Raw genomic sequence first — 18,162 nt, 5'->3', positions numbered from 1 at the left:
CAAACTGTGTCCTCGAGTATTTGTTATATCTATGCTGGGGAAAAGACCCTATCAATGCTTCTCATCATTTTATAGACTTCTGTGTCCTCTCTGCATTTGCCCTCCCTCTCCTTAGATAGATCTAACACTCTCATCCAGGCAACATCCTGATGAACCTCAACCAAATTCCCATCCTTCCTGTGATGTGGTGACCACAAACACACACCATACCTAATGTGGCTTAATTGAAGTTTTATGTAATGACACAATGAAGACCAGCGACCCACCCATTCCATTCTCGTTGAACCTGGATGTTGTCTTTCAGTGGCTGGCCAACAAGAGCAGCCAGGTTTCCGCTGATGATCATTATTTCACAATCCAGGTCCACTTCCCTCAGGATCATATAACCATATAACCACTTAGAGCACAGAACAGGCCAGTTCGGCCCTACTAGTCCATGCCGTAACAAATCCCCCACCCTCCTAGCCCCACTGACCAGCACCCGGTCCATACCCCTCCAGTCCTCTCCTATCCATGTAACTATCCAGTCTTCCCTTAAATGTAACCATGATCCCGCCTCGACCACGTCTGTCGGAAGCTCATTCCACATCCTGACCACCCTTTGCGTAAAGACATTTCCCCTCATGTTCCCCTTATAATTTTCCCCCTTCGATATTAAACCATGCCCTCTAGTTTGAATCTCCCCCACTCTTAATTGAAAAAGCCTATCCACGTTTACTCTGTCTGTCCCTTTTAAAATCTTAAACACCTCTATCAAATCCCCTCTCAATCTTCTACGCTCCAGAGAAAAAAGCCCCAGTCTGCACAACCTTTCCCTGTAACTCAAACCTTGAAATCCTGTCAACATTCTCGTGAACCTTCTCTGCACTCTCTCTATTTTGTTAATATCTTTCCTATAATTTGGTGACCAAAACTGTACACAGTACTCCAAATTTGGCCTCACCAATGCCTTGTACAATTTGATCATAACCTCCCTACTCTTGAATTCAATACTCCGATTTATGAAGGCCAACATTCCAAATGCCTTCTTCACCACACCATCTACCTGAGTATCAGCCATGAGGGGACTATTTACCACAACTCCTAAATCCCTTTGTTGCTCTGCATATCTCATTAGCCTACCATTTAATGCATATGACCTATTTAGATTTGCCTTTCCAAAATGTAACACCTCACACTTATCTGTATTAAATTCCATCAGCCATTTCTCAGCCCACACCTCCAGCCTTCCTAAATCACCTTTTAATCTACGGTAATCTTCCTCACTGTCCACAACCCCCCCAATCTTTGTATCATCCGCAAACTTGCTTATCCAATTCTCCACCCCTACTTCCAGATCGTTAATACATATAACAAACAATAGTAGACCGAGGACTGATCCCTGAGGAACTCCACTAGTCGCCGGCCTCCAATTGGACAAACAATTTTCTACCACTACTCTCTGACAACTCCCATCCATCCATTGCTGAATCCATTGCACGACCTCCTCATTTATACCTAATGCCTCCACCTTTTTTCCAACCTCCTGTGGGTAACTTTGTCAAAAGCTTTACTAAAGTCTAAATAGACAACATCCACAGCTTTCCCTTCATCAACCTTTTTTGTAACCCCCTCAAAAAACTCAATCAGGTTTGTCATGGATCAGAATCTCAAAATTCATTGTTTTGTGGCACATTCGTATAAACCACATTAGAAAAAAAATAAATAAACATAGTACATGAAAAATCAAAGCCAGGCAGTGTCTTTGGTTCATTGATCATTCAGGAATCTGATGGCAGCCTGTTTTTGCTCCCAAAGTAGGTAGAAGTAGGTAGGTTTGCATGACCACATTGAACTACATTCACCACATACTTGCCCAGTCACTCAAAGAAACTGTATGATCAGATATAAAGTGGACGTGAAGGGGAACTGCTTCTCCCAGGGAGCAGTGAACCTGTAGAATTCTCTCCAAGGAAGCAGGGGAGGCTGCTTCATTAACTGTATTTATGACACAGATAGATTTTTGAATAACTGGGGAATTGAGTTAAGGGGAACGGACAGGTGAGTGGAGCTGAGCCCACGGCCATATCAGCTGTGATCTTATTGAATGGTGGAACAGGCTCGACGGGCCAGACAGCCAATTCTTGCTCCTGTTTCTGATATTTTTTTGTGTCGGGAAAATTCTGCAATTCTTTTGATTTAACTGTCACATCAGTTTCGCTCGCTGTTGAAACCTGACATGAAACTGATGGTTGAAATAACAATCAATATGTTCAGAAGGTCCATTCCAGAAATCCATGACATTATATGGTGACGATTCCACAAATGGGCCTGTTGTGTGCCTTACTGAAAGAGGTTTTCATTGAGATATCATTTTACTTTGGCGACTGAATCACCTACTTTGCATTACTAGTCCAAACCATGTTTCATAGTCAGTTGAGCTCTGTCAGTAATTGGATCTCAGTATGTCTTCCCTTTAGTTCCAGTAAAAGAAAAATGTTTGGTTTAGATTATTAAATGATTCTGAGGTAACTCGAGAGAACTGCAGCTAAAAGGTGGAACTTGCGACGACTGAAATATGAAAATACCTTTAAAAATAGGAAATGGATGGGAGGGAGAGGCTGGTGGGGAGCAAGGAAATGCACGAGGCAGAGATGTCTTCACAAAGGCCTATTCTACAGGGTCTCTTGTGATCATTGATACCGTGTTATAGTCGACCCCCCCCCCCCCTCTTCTTTTGGCCCAAAAAGTTGGGTGTTTTTGAATGACCCATGTAAAAGTCAACTTCCCTATTTTTGGTTGAACTTCTGCCACCTTGAACAATGCAGGTACTGACCCATGCGAAAGTCACCCCCGCCCCCCACATTTTTTGGCCCAAAAAGTGGTCCAAAAAATTCAATGATTGCACAGTATTTGTCTGTAATTCAGATCTGCAGAGTGTTGAACTGGAGTCCTCTGGGCAAATCTGTGGGCCACACTTTTAAAAGAGTGAAAGATTTCAGAAAGAGTCCTCAGAGGAAGGGAATCAGTCAGTGGCTCATGTTGAAACACTGGGGCTGTTCACCTTTCACTTGAGGTGAGAGGAAATGAAGGAAGAGGTTTGTGATCAGCTTCTAGCTGCAAGGCCAGTGGAAGGGGGGTGGGGGTGGAGGAGGGAATATTTCACAATGACTGCTGAGTTGCTTGAGTGAAGAGTCGTGTTGATGGAAAGTATTTGAGGAGAAACCGTGGGGGAGGTTGATCTGTGGCACATTGGGAGAGCTGGAGTGTGTGGCTGACTTTGGCACCTGCTGAGAATGAATCTGATGTCTTTATCACATTAAGTCCAGTTTGATCACGGCCATGCTTCATCTTGTTATGGCCCCCTTGGGACTCAGCTCAGTTTATGGGCCCCCTTCCCTGTGAAGCAGTCAAGCTTGGTTGGTTTCTTCTGTACTTCCACTGACTACATAAAAACATTTTATGATTTTAGTTCATGCCCCCCTCCCCCTTAAATGTGCTGTGGCCCCCAAAGTGGGCTGGGGGGAGGCTGTCTGGCCCTGTTAAGAATGGCTGATTTAGATGAGCACTTGCATCTCCTTGGATAGCAGGTTACAAACCAGGTGCTGGTGAATGGGATAGGTCCTTGCTGGTCATCTTAGATATGGTGGACTGTTTCTGTGCTGTCTGACCCCATGACTCTGGATAAGGAGTTGTTTGCCAGATATTTCAAGGGAGAAGCAAAGACTTCAGGAGGCAAATATTTCCCCTGCCTTTGTCTCTCTCAGGTACTGGTGCACTGGGGTAAGGAACATAGAATATATAACATAGAACACAACAGCACAGTACAGGCCCTTGGGCCCTTGATGTTGTGCCAACCCATATATACCTTTAAAAAAAATACTAAGTCTTCCCTACCCTGTAACCCTCAATTTTTCAATGCCCCTAATGTTTCAGCCTTCACCACCATCCCTGGCAAGGCATTCCAGGTTCCCACTACTCTCTGTGTATAAAAAAAACTTACCCTTGAAGACTCCCCTAAACTTCCCTCACTTCACTTTGTACATGTCCTCTGGTGTTTGCTGATTCTGCCCTGGGAAACAGGTGCTGGCTGTCCACCTTATCTATGTCCCTCATAATCATGTAGACCTCTATCAAGTCTCATCTCATCCTTCTACTTTCCAGCTCTGTTAACCTGACCTCATGAGACTTGTTTCCCAATCCAGGCAACATCCTGGTCATTTCTCCTCCGCCCCCCTCTCCACAGCTTCCAAATCCTTCCTGAAATGAGGTGACCAGGACTGAAATGAGGAGAAATGAACTGAAACTGAAGGAGCAAGAGATTTAAAAATCCATTTGCCCTTATTCTTTGGGAGAGGAAGAACCCCAAAGTTTAGATGGGAATGAGGAAGAGGCAGTGAAGACCAAGGTTTACTGAAATGACGTCAGGACGTTAAAGTTGGCCTCAGAATTTCTCTGGAGATTGGATGTGCTGTTGCCCAAAACTCACAGTAAGATGCAATCCTTGTCAAATTATACCAAGTACTTTTGATATTTCAACAACTTTACCATTTTGCAATTAGTAATTTGGTTGAAAACTTTGAAAAGAGAGTCAGGAGCGTTATATATTTGTTAATTAATCCTGTAGCCTGCGGCCAAAGGGTTTTGCACTTCAAAGGGTGACAAATGATTGAAAAATAAGACTTGTGTTGTGATTGATATCACCTTTGGTTCAGTCACTTCCAAATTCACAAAAGTCGTGAGGTACTTGAGAGTGTAATTCATCAGAACAGGACAGGAGTGAGAGGTAGCCAGTATTTTTACAGGAATTAACGAGGGCTTTATTGACAACCTCCGATAATAGCTTTGACGTATGCAGATTTATAAAAATAAACGTGTGGGTGAGAACAAGGATTTTGCTCCAGCAGGATTATCTGAAAAGTAATAGTTTTGTTGGGTCAGGGTTGGGCTGTTTCTTTTGAAATGTATTCATTAGGCACTTTTACACAGCAATGGACAGTAGAAAATGTCAGGAAAAGTTCTGCTCCTGTGACAGTGTAAAAATGTCGGGACAGAATTTTTTAATGCAAGTTCCATCCCATAATTTTTCCACTCGTACCCCTACACATTTTTATGGAGTGACCACAGCCACTCTGTAAGAAACAGGCCTAATGAATATAACATTTCCCCCTCCGACAAACTGCAACACAGGAAGGCTGTGTAAAAGTGCCCCTGTGTCAACGACCATATCGGGACGCATGATAATTTTTCAGAATAAATCCAAAGTCTCTGTGTAAAACTAGTTCAGTACTAAAGCCCGAGGCAGGGAGGGAAGGTGTGGGCTTTGTCTTTGGCTTGGTGTGCAGTGAGCTCAGCACTTACTCTGGTGTTATGTCCATCACGTGGATGACCACAAGTTCTTACTTGCTGTCGGCCAACAGGTACTAATGAAGAGAGACAGTAATTAGCAAACAAATTGAATTAAATTAAAAGAGACGATCACTAGTGATCCCTCATGCAAAAAAATGAATTGCAATAATGTAACTGTCCCTTTGAGGTGTTGGAACAGTCCTTGAATACTCTACCAATGGGAGGTTCAGGAGCCTGAGAGCTGTTGGAAATAAAGTTCTTGAATCTAGAGGTAACTGTCTTCAGGCTTCTGTATTGTCTGCCTGAAGGGAGCATGAGAAGAGGTTGTAACCGGGGTGAGAGGTGTCCTTTATGAAGTTGGCTACCTTCTCGAGGTCACACCTCACATAGACATTCGCAATGGATGGGAGGTGGGAACCTGTGATGGACCTGGCTCTGTTTGTTACTTCTGCAGCCCTCTACATTCTTGGCCAGTTGATTTCCAAAACCAGGCTGCAATGCAACCAGTCAGTATACTTTCCACAGTGTAGCTGTAGAAGTCTGACTTGCCAAATCTCCTCAGATGCCTTCATAAGACAAGATGTTGGTGTGCTTTCTTCACTGTGGCCATGATGTGTGGCTTCAGCAGAGGCCTTCCGAAATATGGACGCCCAGGAATTTGAAGAAACTAACTCTCTCCACCTCCGATCCTCACAAACAGGTGTCCACTCCTTCTGAAAATCAACCATCAGCTCCTTGGTCTGGGTAATGTTGAGAGCAAGATTGCTGTTCTGCAGTTCTCGATCTACATCCTGTATTCTAATATCATTTCCTGTTATTCGGCCAAAAGCCGTGGTATTGTCAGTGAATTTGTAGATTGAGTTGGAGAGGAACTTGGCTGCACAGTCATGGGGAACAGATTAAGGCACCAAGGAGGCAGTCTTGGGATGAATGAGTTAATCATTTAACATGCATTTTTAGGCTTTAGGTAGAGGTAGTTCATTGACGTCACTGAGTGCGGATTGCAGAATATTTGCTGCACTGTCCATGGGAGATTGTTTAAAGTTGCCATTATTTCATGAGAAATCTCAATGCGTGGAATCTCCCATCTATCACTGGTAATACAACAGGAGCTATTTCTCCATAGTTCTCAGTTCACCTCCTTCCACACATCTGTGTTGGGCCTTTCTCTTCACTCTTTCTCAGGTAAGCATCCCCCTTTATTGTGATTTCACACTTTCTCTCTCCCTCATTCCCTTTCTCTACACCCCCCCCCCCCCCCCACCTTTTACCACTCTTTGAACTGTAAACGCAGTTATTACTGTGACCACCTGATGATGTTTCATACTGTGAGACTCAAGCAGTCCTTACCAGGGATGTGGATTTTGAGCAAGTTCAGGGGTGTCTTCTTTCTTGGTATCCATCCCACTTTGAGGGAGCCAGCTTAATTGACCATGATTACAAAGCAAAAACAAGCTTTTCAAAGACTGCGGTGATTTACCTTGACTTGAATCTGTGGAAGGGTACTGCACAAATGAAAATTGTAGCTCAACTGGCTGTTGGACTTTCTGTGATGCCCCTGGTCTGGGTGACATGTGGCTTTGGGACTTTGGTCTATCTTTGATTCCCTTGCAGATCAAGGTGTTGGAACCATCTCTCCAGGTTGGTTCTCGGTCTCCAAGGCCTGTTTGGGGATGTTCTTGAAATTGAGGATGGTCATTGATGGACCTCAGGGTGAGGGAAGATGGTAGAATAATTGAGGATCTGATATGATCATACAACAGAATGGCCTTTTCCTGCTGCAACATCCTAAGTTGTATATTTCTGCACCATTCTCATCAGCTCCTGGGGCACAGCCCTCCACAGACACTGCCGACCTTGTCTAAATCTTCAGTGAAGCTTTGTACCAGCCTGTCAGTTGTTCTGGAAACTCAGCCTGGAGCATTTAAATCTCACCCTTTCAGATGGTCAGTCGACACAGGCATATCAAACAACACTGACAGTTCCATGTGTTTGGCCTGCCATCCATCTGCAGGGCGGAACCTGTGGAACGTTGCAAGATGTCATGTCACTGGGGGCTAACAGCTAGCTCATTGAAATATAATAGTCCTCACAGAAACTGCTGGCAGGGCCAACCTCCGCAGTGCAGAATCCAACATCCCTCTGCTCAAATTCGTGAAGCAGAGAGGAGTTTCTGCCATGGCAAAATTCTGGCCAATGTGTGACATGTTCTTCAAATAGATTGCAATTTACCTCTGCAATGTTACTTACACTGTGCTGATATTTCTCTCTAAACAAAAGCAAACAGATCCTGGCATCACTGCAACAAATGCTGTTTGAGGGTTTAAACAGTTACTTCAATCAGTGTGTGGGTGTCTGTAAATCTGTGTGTGAGTCCGTGTGTCATACTCCCATCCTTGCACACCTGCAATGCCAGCTTTAGGCCTGTGTGGATCATCTATTCTGCATCGTTTACTGGTGAATATCCCATCAGTGAACCTATCTTTGCTCTCCATTTGCTGCCAGCACCATTTCAAGGCTTTTGTAACAAGGAAATGCTCGTCTTGAGAACAGGAACGTCCTGGTGTGAACAGTTTGGTTTGCTTGGCGCCAGAGAGTGCCAGATGTTATCATTTTTAAATCCTGCTGTTGTTGCTTTTAATATGAGGATGGTGTATGCCTTTGTCAATACCTCAGCTCCCAGGATTCATGGTTAGAGAATTATACAGTGTGGCATTGGGCAGACAGGTGCGTTGAGACCCTGACCATGACCAGGTATCCATTTACACTCAACCCATTTTATAATTGACAGTAAGGCTGTTCAAGATAAGAAGAGGCAGAGAGGATCACTGGAATCTCCCCCCCCCCACCCCCCCTCCATTGACATGATCTATTGGGATTGATGTCTGAAGAGGGCACAAAAAAATCATGCCTTGTACGGGGTGGACCCCTTCCACAAATCATCTGAGACTATCGTATTCATGAAACAATATCTATTTATTTATTGTACAGCTGGGATACTTGTCCTGCATATGTATTGTTTTCCTGTGTGTGGGTGTTTTGTCTAGTTGTGTGTCTGCGTGTCTTTGCACTGAGGACTGGAGAACGTTGTTTCATCAGGTTGTACTTTTTCAGCCTCTGTAGATTCAGGTGTTCACAAGGGAGAAGCCAGCTCCTGTCAGTGTGGGGTGACTGTTCCCCTTGGTTCATCTGGGTGAAAGACCGTTATTGGCTTATACCCAGGTCACACCATGGTACTCACATTGGAATTGGATTGCCCCTGTGGTTGAGGTTACAGGACTATAACCGAACTCTCACCCAGATGGATAAAAGGGAACAGTTCCAGGAAAGCATGACACCAACTCCAACAAGTGAGAGCAAGGAAGTCTCTGGAAGCAGTGGTCAGGCTCACCATCATAAAGTCTGCTCTCATGTTCCCAGGGACACTGTTTACAAAGTTGTTGATAAAAAAAATGCCAGTTAACTGTATAAAGGAAGGGGTTGAGTCAGCACACAGGGGGCAAATCGAAAACTTGGCTGACTGGTGCACCAACAACAACCTTGGACTCAGTCACCAAAACCAAGGAGCTGAGTGTTGACCCTAGGAGGGGAAAACCAGAGGCGTATGACCCTGTGATCATTGGGGAATCAGAGGTGGAGAGGGTGAGCAAATTTAAATTCCTGGGAGTCACCATCTTGAGGATCTTTCCTGGACCCAACACACCCATGAACATCGAGAAGAAAGCAAGTCAGCGCCTCTACTCCCTCAGGAGTTTGTGAAGGTTTGGTATGACACGAGGTACCATGGCAAATTTTTACAGATGTGTGGTGGAAAGTGTGCTGACTGGCTGCATCACGGTCTGGTATGGGGGGGGGGGGGGGGTGCACCAATACCCCTGAGTGTAAAGCTCTGCAGAAGGTAGTGGACACAGCCCAAGACATCACAGGCAAACCCCTCCCCACCATCGAGAACATCTACGGGGAACGATGCTGTCAGAGAGCAGCAGCAATTATCAAGGATCCACCCAGCACATGCTCTGTTCTCGCTGCTGCCATCAGGAAAGAGGTCTCGGTGGCACCAGACTCACACCCCCAGGTTCAGGAACAGCTGCTCCCCCTCCACCATCAGACTCCTCAACTCGTTGAAGGACTCTTTGCACGATATTTATTACTGAATATTTTTTTCTGAATTGCTCCACTCAGTTTGTTTACATTTTTTCTTTATTTATATTTCTCCTTTTTTGTAGAAGTACCTTTTTGAGTACACAAATCACAGTTACTAATAAGTAAAATTCTGACTGACCCGCTGGGAAAAGAATCTTCAGCTTGTATGCGATGTCATGTCTGTAGTCTGCCTTGACAAAAGCAGGTTAATTTCAATATAATAGGTTCTTGTTCAACTTTCCCACTTCCAAACACCTCATCAGTGTCATTTATTCGTTCTTCTAATATAATTGCGATATTATAAATTTAAGGAATATTGTCTCACCGCATTTGATTTGCCAGTAAGTTTAATCCATACAATTACCACCTCACTGAAATCCTATTTGCCAAGATTTAGTCAAGTCCTTTCTCATCTTGTGTCGATCCAAACCCTGCCTTTGCAACCTCTCCTCATTAGATAACGTTAGAGTGGCACAGTTGGCAAAGCGCTTAGCACGACGCTGTTACAACACCAGCAATTACAGGTCCAGCACTGTCTGTAAGAAGTTTGTATGTTCTCCCCGTGTCTGCATGGATTTCCTCTGGGTGCTCTGGTTTCCTCCCACCTTTCAAAATGTACGGATGTTGTAGGTTAATTGGGTGTAATTGGGCGGCACAGGCTTGTGGGCCGAAAGGGCTTGTGACCGTACTGTATGTCTAAATTTAAAATTTATAGCTGCCCATTGCAGAGCTGGGTCTGGTAAACCTTGCCTGAACATAAAGAAGGAAACTGTTCTCCAGATGTGTTCTCTCCATTGCCGTACTTAGCCAAACCCTGACCTCCCCAATGTTAGTCTGGGAAAACAGGCTAATTCTGCAAACAATACCCAGACTGTAACAGATGAGCAACATTTGGAAGCTGAAGGGTTAATTTAGCGTGCTATTTTTGATGAAAGGAATATTTAGCCTTATGGTTTATGGGAGCAATTTTATAAATGAGGAATTTTAACTGTCAGGACAGTTTGTGTGTCGACTTATTACAGGAGGTGATTAACCCATTGGCCCATGAGAAATGTACAACAAAACCTTCCACTGAATCACTGGTTTCTGGTAAGGTCAGAAGTTAATGAATAAAACATTAATAAGCAATATAAAACTCCAGGAATGTAATCCTTTGATCATTTTGAAGGCCGTGTGCTCCTTTAATTGGCAATACCAATATTTTCAATCAAATGTTAGCTCCAACAATAATGCTTGGATCTTGTTTTGGTGAACCTGAAGAAGAAATGCATTGGTTTAACAAGCTGCAGAGACCAGGAGGATAAGGCGTAGTCGCCAGTGTGATTCTCTGAAGCACACCAAGTCTTTGTGACCATTATATAATGAGCCACAAAGAGCACCCTGCCCCCTCACTGGGGTGCAATGGGATTATTTACTCTATAACAGTCTGAGCTAATGATCAAGCTTTCGGTTGGAAGCCCAATGAAAGTCTCGGCTGAAAGGTTGGAAGGTGATGATAGTTTGCTTCGGGTTTATATATTAAGGATGGTCGAGATGAGCTGGACCATACACGTCAATCCCAAGACTAAACCACCTTCTCCAGTGTCAGTCTGCCAACCATGGTGTCCATGGGATGGAGGCGTATGGCCTGTTACAGATTGCAATGGGACTGTGCGGTTTTGGGAGCTCACTGATCAACCTGCTAACTCACTCTGCTGACCCTGCAAACTCAAATGGAACAGAACATGGATGGAAAAGGTTTAGAGTGGAGAGGGACAGAGGCTGAATGCAGGCCTATGGGATTGGCATCTTGGCCAACATGGATGAGTTGGCCAACCCATGAACCCTTCAGTCATGGTTTTCTGGATCCAGTCCCCAGTAGGTCAGTGGCTGTGCTGCCACATAGTTTATTGTCATCTGATTGTACAAGTACAACCCGACAAAACAACGTTCTCCAGTCCTCGGTGCAAAAACACTCAGACACCAAACCAGACATGACAGACATTCAGACAAACAAGACATATGTAGCACAAGTGTTCATCCATACAACTATAACATAACATAACAATTTACAGCACGGAAACAGGCCATTAGGCCCTTCTAGTCCGCACCGAACCAAACACCCCTCTCTAGTCCCATCTCCCTGCACAATGCCCATAACCCTCCATCTTCTTCTCATCCATATACCTGTCCAACCTTTTCTTAAATAATACAATTGACTCCGCCGCCACTATTTCTCCCGGAAGCTCATTCCACACGTCTACCACTCTCTGAGTAAAGAAGTTCCCCCTCATGTTACCTCTAAACCTCTGCCCCTTAATTCTTAACTCATGTCCTCTTGTTTTAATCTTTCCTCCTCTTAACGGAAATAGTCTATCCACATCCACTCTGTCTTTCCCTTTCATAATCTTAAATACTTCTATCAAATCCCCTCTCAACCTTCTACGCTCCAAAGAATAAAGACCTAATCTGTCCAATCTCTCCCTATACTCTAGATGCTTAAACCCAGGTAACATTCTGGTAAACCTTCTCTGCACTCTCTCCACTCTGTTTATATCCTTCCTATAATTAGGCGACCAGAACTGCACACAGAACTCCAAATTAGGCCGCACCAACGTCTTATACAATCTCAACATCACCTCCCAACTCCTATATTCCATGCAATGATTGATAAAGGCCAGCATACTAAAAGCCTTCTTCACCACCCTATTCACGTGAGTTTCTACCTTCAGGGAACGATGTACCGTTACTCCTAAATCTTTCTGCTCTTCTATATTCATCAATGCTCTCCCATTTACCACGTATGTCCTGTTCTGATTCTTCTTACCAAAATGAAGCACCTCACACTTATCAGCATTAAATTCCATCTGCCATTTTTCAGCCCACTTTTCTAAGCAGCCCAAATCCCTCTGCAATCCTTGAAAACCTTCTTCATTATCCACTATTCCACCTATCTAAATAAATAAATATTGCTTTGTGAATACAAGTCTCGGAGGGTGAGTGTGAGCAGTTCCTTTGGTCGTTCAGCGTTCTCACTGCTCGTGGGAAGAAGCTGTTCCTCACCCTGGTGGAGCTGGCTCTGATCTTCCTAATACAGGATCTCACCTGTCATTCAATGCCGACAACTTCTTGCCAATTTATAATCTGCTGTCTTCCTCATTCACAGAACGACTCTGGAGGGCAACGCAGCCTCATCAACAAGTGGACTACTTTCCTGAAGGCTCGACTGGTGTGCTCTGTCCCCGGTCCCAATGGAGTCGACACCTATTTTGACGAATTACGTACGTATCATGTGGGGCTTGCCATCAAGCTGTGAAGGATGTGTGCAAGGGGTTTGAGCATGTCCTGGGTCTCAGCTGAGCCACTGGGAGGAGGTCACCTGTGGCTGAATTGAAACATACACCTTGGTAACAGGACCTGTCTAAATTTAAATTAAATTATCTGTCGGTGTCTGAAAGGAGTTTGTACGTTCTCCCCTTGTCTTCCAGGTGCTCTGGTTTGCTCTCACATTCCAAAGATGTATGGGGTTAGTAGGTTAATTAGTTACAAGGGTGCATTTGGGCAACACGGACTCGTGGGCTAGAAAGGCCTGTTACTGTGTTGTATTCTCTGAAATAGAATCTGCTCTCTGTTTATCTAGAAACAGGGCGGCTGGTCGTGTCCGTTCTCCTTAAAGTGAGAGCAGGAGCCTGCTTCCTCATTTAACAGGATCTTGTTGGGCCTCCCAACAGCTACCACTACAGCTGGTCATGGAAGTTCCTTCCCTCTGCCTTGCTTTCCTCACTCTACCTGTTCGGTGTCTACTTCGGTGCGTGTGTTTGAGCCATAGTTCTCGGCTTCTGCTTCCACTGGGAGAAGGTCTGTGATGAGGACCGTATCTTCCTCGCTTTGACCTTTTGTACACCCCACCACAGCACTGGGCAGACCAACCAAAGTGTGGCAACTTACCATCACAGGACAGGCTTCTGGGGTCTGATCCATGGAGGCTCATCAATGAAGCAACAAGAATGTGTGAACAGAAGACTAGTTTGATAATAACTTGATGCAGGGTTATTCAAAGACATATTTTCTGGAATTTGTTATTAATTTTAATATCTCTCTTGTTCTTGGCAGAGGATGTATTTCTGCTTGAGACCAGAGATCAAAGAAACCCTGTTGTTTACGGAGTCTTCACAACTACAAGGTAAATATGGAGTGATGAAATTATCTAGCATCTGAAGCTAAAGATCTTGTATTTATTCTAGTGTTGGTGTATGAAAGGGTCTGGAGGTTCCTATTGGAGGGGAACAGGAGGGACAAACAATCCCGGTTGAGAGGTACTGAAGAGATGGACTTTCCTGGTGCATTGGTATTGAAGGGACAGATGTACCTAATGGAGGGATATCGAAGGACAGACATTCCTGGTGGAGGGGTACTGAGGGATATTGAAGGGATGGACATTCCTGGTGATCTTGGAAACAGCTGATCCAGAATCAGATTCAGAATTTATTGTTATGAACATGTCTCGAAATTCCTTGTTCTGTATCATCATTAATATAAACCACCTCACAAAATAAATTTAAAAATAGTGCATGAAAAGTCAAAGAAAGGCAGTGTCTGTGGTTCATTCTAGAATCTGATGTGCCACTGGGTGCTCCTCTTCCGGCTCCTGGACCTCCTTCCCGATGATAGCAGAACTTGGCCTGGGTGGTGGGGTCCTTGAAGATAGAGGCTGCTTTCTTAAGACACGGCCTCTTGTAGATGTCCTCGATGGAGTGAAGTCTGGTGCTTGTGATGTCGCAGGCTGAGTTAACAACCCTCTGGAGTTTTCTCTTGTCCTGAGCATTGGCATCTCTGTACCAGACAGTGATGCAACCAGGTTGAATGTTCTCCACGGTGCACCTGTCAAAGTTTTCGAGTCTTCAGTGACGAACCGAATCTCCTCAAACTCCTCATTAAGTATAACCACAGGCGAGTCTTCTTCGTGATGGCATCGATGGTCTCATGAAAGGCTAAGACCTTTAATAAATCAAGGTATAAAAACTGTATAACTGAGGACAGATCCAAATTGTTCCATAAAGCCTTGTCTGTGATACCAAGCCATGAGCAATGTTGCTGGTTCTTGTGTGGGAGTTTGGGATTTCTTCCTAATGAAATCCTGTGCTGTTGGATCATTCAGATTGAATTATATCATTCATTGCCACTTGACATAATTGCTGATGACTTTCGAAGCTATGTAATTTTGAACAGTTTACTCTTGGCAGGCTCGTGAAGTTGATGATCACGAATTATTCCTTCAGTCGCTGTTGAAAGGACAGTGACATTTCATTCAAAGGGGTGCAGATTTTCAAATATTTTATGTGGAGAGGATTGTGCATAATGGATTGAAAATCACTGCAATTTGTAGGTTTAGTGTGAAGAGTTTGACAGCTCACTGTGTGAAGAGGTGGACAGTTACTGTCTGGTTTCCAGACCAGCCTTTCCTGTCTTGTGTCTCACACAGCCCTCAGCAGAGCACCAGAGGAATCCTGCATGGTCACAGGGAGAATGTGCAGCTCCACTCAGAGTGAAACACGAAGACCTGCAGATGCTGTGACTGGAGTAAAAACGTTTTGGGCCTGAGCCCTTCTTCAATGTCGGTGATATGTCTCTCCCTCCAATGGACCCTGCGAGACTGGCGGAGTTCCTCCAGCATTTCTGTCTTTTAACATTCAACTCCACACTGACACCAGCCCAGGTCAGGATTCCTGGAGCTTGGATCGTAGTGCTGACCAGAAGTAGTTAACAGACGTTTACCCTGGCTAGAGAATTGTACCCCAGGGGTTATCAGACATTGGCAATGAGGAAGCTCGTTGTGAAATCTCAACAGTATCTGAGACTCTACTATTTATTATGCAATATTTAGTTATTTTTATGTATGTCCCAGATATATATTGTCTGTATATGTGCTATGTCTGGTTATGTGCCTACACGTTTTCACCAAGGACCGGAGAACACTGTTTTGTCAGGTTGTATTTGGATGCAGCTGCACATTGTACCCTGTGTATGACAGTAAACGTTGTCATTATTCTTGTTCCACACAGTTCAATCTTCAAAGGCTCAGCAGTCTGTGCCTACACCATGGCTGATATCCGTGCTGCTTTCAATGGCCCATACGCTCACAAGGAAGGTCCCAATCACCGGTGGGTGGAGTACGACGGGCGAATCCCTTACCCACGACCTGGCACGGTAAGGAAGCTTAGAGGCAGAGATTTGACTGAAGTTTTAGTGTAAATATGACAGGTGTGAGTGTGCTGGGTGAAATCCAAACTGACATCAGTGCCTGAGTCCAGTCCTGAACTGGTCTCCCTTCACCCTGGTCTCACTTCATCCTGGAGACTCCCAGAACCCATCCTGGTCTCCCTTCTCCCTGGAGACCCCACATCACATCCTGGTCTCACTTCATCCTGGAGACTCCCAGAACCCATCCTGGTCTCCCTTCTCCCTGGAGACCCCACATCACATCCTGGTCACACTTCATCCTGGAGACTCCCAGAACCCATCCTGGTCTCCCTTCTCCCTGGAGACCCCACATCACATCCTGGTCTCACTTCATGCTGGAGACTCCCAGAACCCATCCTGGTCTCCCTTCTCCCTGGAGACCCCACATCACATCCTGGTCTCACTTCATCCTGGAGACCCCCACAACCCATCCTGGCTCCCTTCTCCCTGGAGACCCCACATCACATCCTGGTCTCCCTTCTCCCTAGAGACCCCACATCACATCCTGGTCTCCCTTCTCCCTGGAGACCCCACATCACATCCTGGTCTCACTTCATCCTGGAGACCCCCACAACCCATCCTGGTCTCCCTTCTCCCTGGAGACCCCCAGAACCCATCCTGGTCTCCCTTCATCCTGGAGACCCCCAGAATCCATCCTGGTCTCCCTTCATCCTGGAGACCCCTACAACCCATCCTGGTCTCCCTTCTCCCTGGAGACTCCCAGAACCCATCCTGGTCTCACTTCATCCTGGAGACCCCCAGAACCCATCCTGGTCTCACTTCATCCTGGAGACCCCCACAACCCATTCTAGAGGCACCACCTATTGGATCACTTGTGAATTTTTAAATGTATATTTTATTTAAAACACGGTAGCCCCTGCTTCCAGACATTGAAATCCGTGCCACCCAATTAGCCTACAACCCCTTACATTTTTGGAGGGTGAGATCAAAGCAGAGAACCGATGAATATCCCACACAGGTCACGGGGAGAACGTATAACCCCCTTACACAGAGTGCCTGATTCCTACCTGGGTCATTGGCGCTGCTATAGTCTTGTGCTGACATCTGCATGAACTGTGCCACCACATTGGGCAACATTATAAAGTCACTGTCATGTCATCCATGATATTCGAGCAGCATTGCACCCCATCTACAAGTGGAACAAAGTGTTCCAGCCTGTGACAAACCTCGGTCCTGAGAAATGATGGATTGAATTCATGGAGACAGGATGACTCTGGAAAGGTCAGCATTTGTTCTCGAACCCCAATGCCCTTGAGAGTGAGGGCCTGAACTCCCTCTCAAGTCACTGCAAGCTTTCCATGTCGGGATCCTTTTGGGGTAGTTGCAGAGTTTTTTGGGGCCTGATGATGGGAACATGTGATCCATTTGCCTCCCCTCTTGCCTTTGCACATCCCTTCCTGACTGGGCAGGTAAGGGATAGAATCCCCAGGATCTTATTTAGAAATGGAATTCTAAATTGTCAGCTGGAAATAGGGAATCACTTATTTTGAAACATTTGATTGAGTTGTGGAATAATATTGATAATGAAATTGGTATGAAAGGTTGAATATTTAGGAAAATGCCTCATGTCAAAATAGGCTTATTCCATTTTCAATGGATAACCCATTTTTGAGGATTTGGAGATGGGTGGATGTTAAGAAGATTGAGAATGGGAGATTTATAACATTTGAATGAATGTGGGAAAATCTTAATATATCTAATAATACTTTATTCTGCTATTATCAAGTTAACACTTTTTTATCTCGTAAAATAGGTCCTAGTTTGATGTTACCTAATCAAAGTGAATTAGAATGACTGATTTGTAACACGACTGTAAATAAATTTATTTCTTATTTACTTGAAACAAAACCCCCCAAAATCAGGGTGCATCAATCAAGATTAAGATGGGAAGTAGATTTTCAGAAAAAATAAATGAAAAGGATTGGATGGAGTTATAAATGTAAGATATATGCTGATCCAATATAATTTTTTTATCAATTATAATTGACTTCACAAAATTTAAATAGATTAAGTCCTGCCGTATCAGATTTATGTTTTAGGTGTAGATCTGAGGTTGGAACTTTTTTACATTTAACTTGGTAATGTCCTAAAGTTAGACATTTTTGGCGAGGGGTAGGTAATTTTTTGGAACGAATCACGGGAGTCAAATTCCCACAGGATCTGATGTTATTTTTATTGAGTAATATTAAGATTATAAGACCAAAACTAAAATGAAATCTGTTCCAAATTGAATTTCTGCAAATTGCTTGAGCAGTATCATGGAAGTCAGAAATAGATTTGGGTATGGAAGGAAGGCGTGCAGAATTTCGTAGCTGTACACCATTAGAGAAGGTGACCTATAGACTGCGAGATAAATACCTCCTGTTTTGAAAAATATGATGCTCACATTTACAAAATGTGGGTTTGCATGTTTAATGGACTCTGAAGACCTCCTTTCTTGGTAACCTCCCA

General features: G+C 44.4%; 1 protein-coding gene across 3 annotated transcripts in view; it reads left to right on the top strand.

Moving 5' to 3' along the window:
- Window positions 1–18,162, top strand: part of sema3d (sema domain, immunoglobulin domain (Ig), short basic domain, secreted, (semaphorin) 3D) — a 188,730-nt gene that overhangs the window by 134,537 nt on the left and 36,031 nt on the right. For all 3 annotated transcript variants that reach the window (XM_069909344.1, XM_069909343.1, XM_069909342.1), the window contains exons 9-11: window positions 12,617–12,731; window positions 13,564–13,633; window positions 15,513–15,657. In XM_069909344.1, coding sequence (XP_069765445.1) covers window positions 12,617–12,731; window positions 13,564–13,633; window positions 15,513–15,657 — 330 coding nt within the window. The remainder of the gene's footprint in view (window positions 1–12,616; window positions 12,732–13,563; window positions 13,634–15,512; window positions 15,658–18,162) is intronic.

The sequence above is a fragment of the Narcine bancroftii genome, chromosome 13 (genome assembly GCF_036971445.1).
Source record: "Narcine bancroftii isolate sNarBan1 chromosome 13, sNarBan1.hap1, whole genome shotgun sequence".
In the NCBI taxonomy this organism is placed as follows: Eukaryota; Metazoa; Chordata; class Chondrichthyes; order Torpediniformes; family Narcinidae; genus Narcine; species Narcine bancroftii.
This window is presented reverse-complemented; position numbering and strand designations above follow the sequence as displayed.